Here is a 987-nt window from a genome sequence, read left to right as displayed (position 1 = left end):
AGGTCCATGTGACACCGCCGAGCCCCGGCGCAGCGCCTCGGCAGCAGAGAGCTCTTCGCCCCACTGGGTGCTGGCATGGCGAGTGCCTGGCAGACGTGCCATGGGGTGGGCAGCGGGTCCCCACCCACATCCCCACAGGGGAGAGCAGGGCAGTCCCACCAGCCCCAGCACTTTGGGGCACACAGAGCACCCTACCGCTGTGCAGCCCTCCCTGCTGCCTCAGTTTCCCCGCTGGGGCACCCAAAGGGGACCCTGGGCAATGGGGGAAGCCAAGTTCCCCTTGCATCTGGCTGCATTTTAACACAGGGCCCGTGCCAGCCCCCCGCACCACAGCTGGGAGCCTGCGGGGTACAGGGACACAGGAGCATGGACCCCAGAAGCAGCCAGCTCACCCCAACCCCCTCAGTGCCCACAGGGACACGGAGACCTCCCTGGGGCAAGGAGCTAGCCACTCTGCAGGCCCCACATGGCCCTGCTCACCCCGAGTCCCCAGACGCGTCGCAAGCGTTAATTTAATCGCCCGTCTGCCCTAATTTACAGGGCGAGGAGCGTGGCTAAGGGGGTTGACCAGGATCCCAGAGCTGGGCGGTGGCAGAGGACGGTGTCCCCACTGCACAGCACAGCCATGCCACGCTCCTGCCCCCCCCAGCCCATGAGCCGTCATCCTGTGCCCACACCGGATGGTCATGGGAGCCGGAAGAGGCCAAGCTGTGGAGGGCAGAAAGGGAAACTGAGGCAGGGGTGGGATGGAGCCAGGCCTGCAGCCCCGAGCGGCAGAGCCTTACCTTCACCGCGTACTCCTTGTTGGTGATGAGGTTAACACAGGACTGGACTCTGGCGTGGGCCCCTTCTCCCAGCACCTCCTCCTGCAGCTGGTAAACATCTGGCAGGGGAGAAATCGTCTGAGCCACCGGCTCTGCCACAGCATAGGACACCGCGGCTGTCCCTTCTCCCCGGGCTAGTCTGGGGACACCAGGAGAGCCCCAG

General features: G+C 65.8%; 1 protein-coding gene across 1 annotated transcript in view; it reads right to left on the bottom strand.

Moving 5' to 3' along the window:
• Positions 1–987, bottom strand: part of LOC104508619 (MAP kinase-interacting serine/threonine-protein kinase 2-like) — a gene marked incomplete at its 3' end in the record, with an annotated part of 2,177 nt that overhangs the window by 1,057 nt on the left and 133 nt on the right. Inside the window, exon 2 of the mRNA XM_010150311.1 lies at positions 786–883. Coding sequence (XP_010148613.1) covers positions 786–883 — 98 coding nt within the window. The remainder of the gene's footprint in view (positions 1–785; positions 884–987) is intronic.

Source organism: Eurypyga helias, unplaced genomic scaffold (assembly GCF_000690775.1).
Source record: "Eurypyga helias isolate BGI_N326 unplaced genomic scaffold, ASM69077v1 scaffold38950, whole genome shotgun sequence".
In the NCBI taxonomy this organism is placed as follows: Eukaryota; Metazoa; Chordata; class Aves; order Eurypygiformes; family Eurypygidae; genus Eurypyga; species Eurypyga helias.
This window is presented reverse-complemented; position numbering and strand designations above follow the sequence as displayed.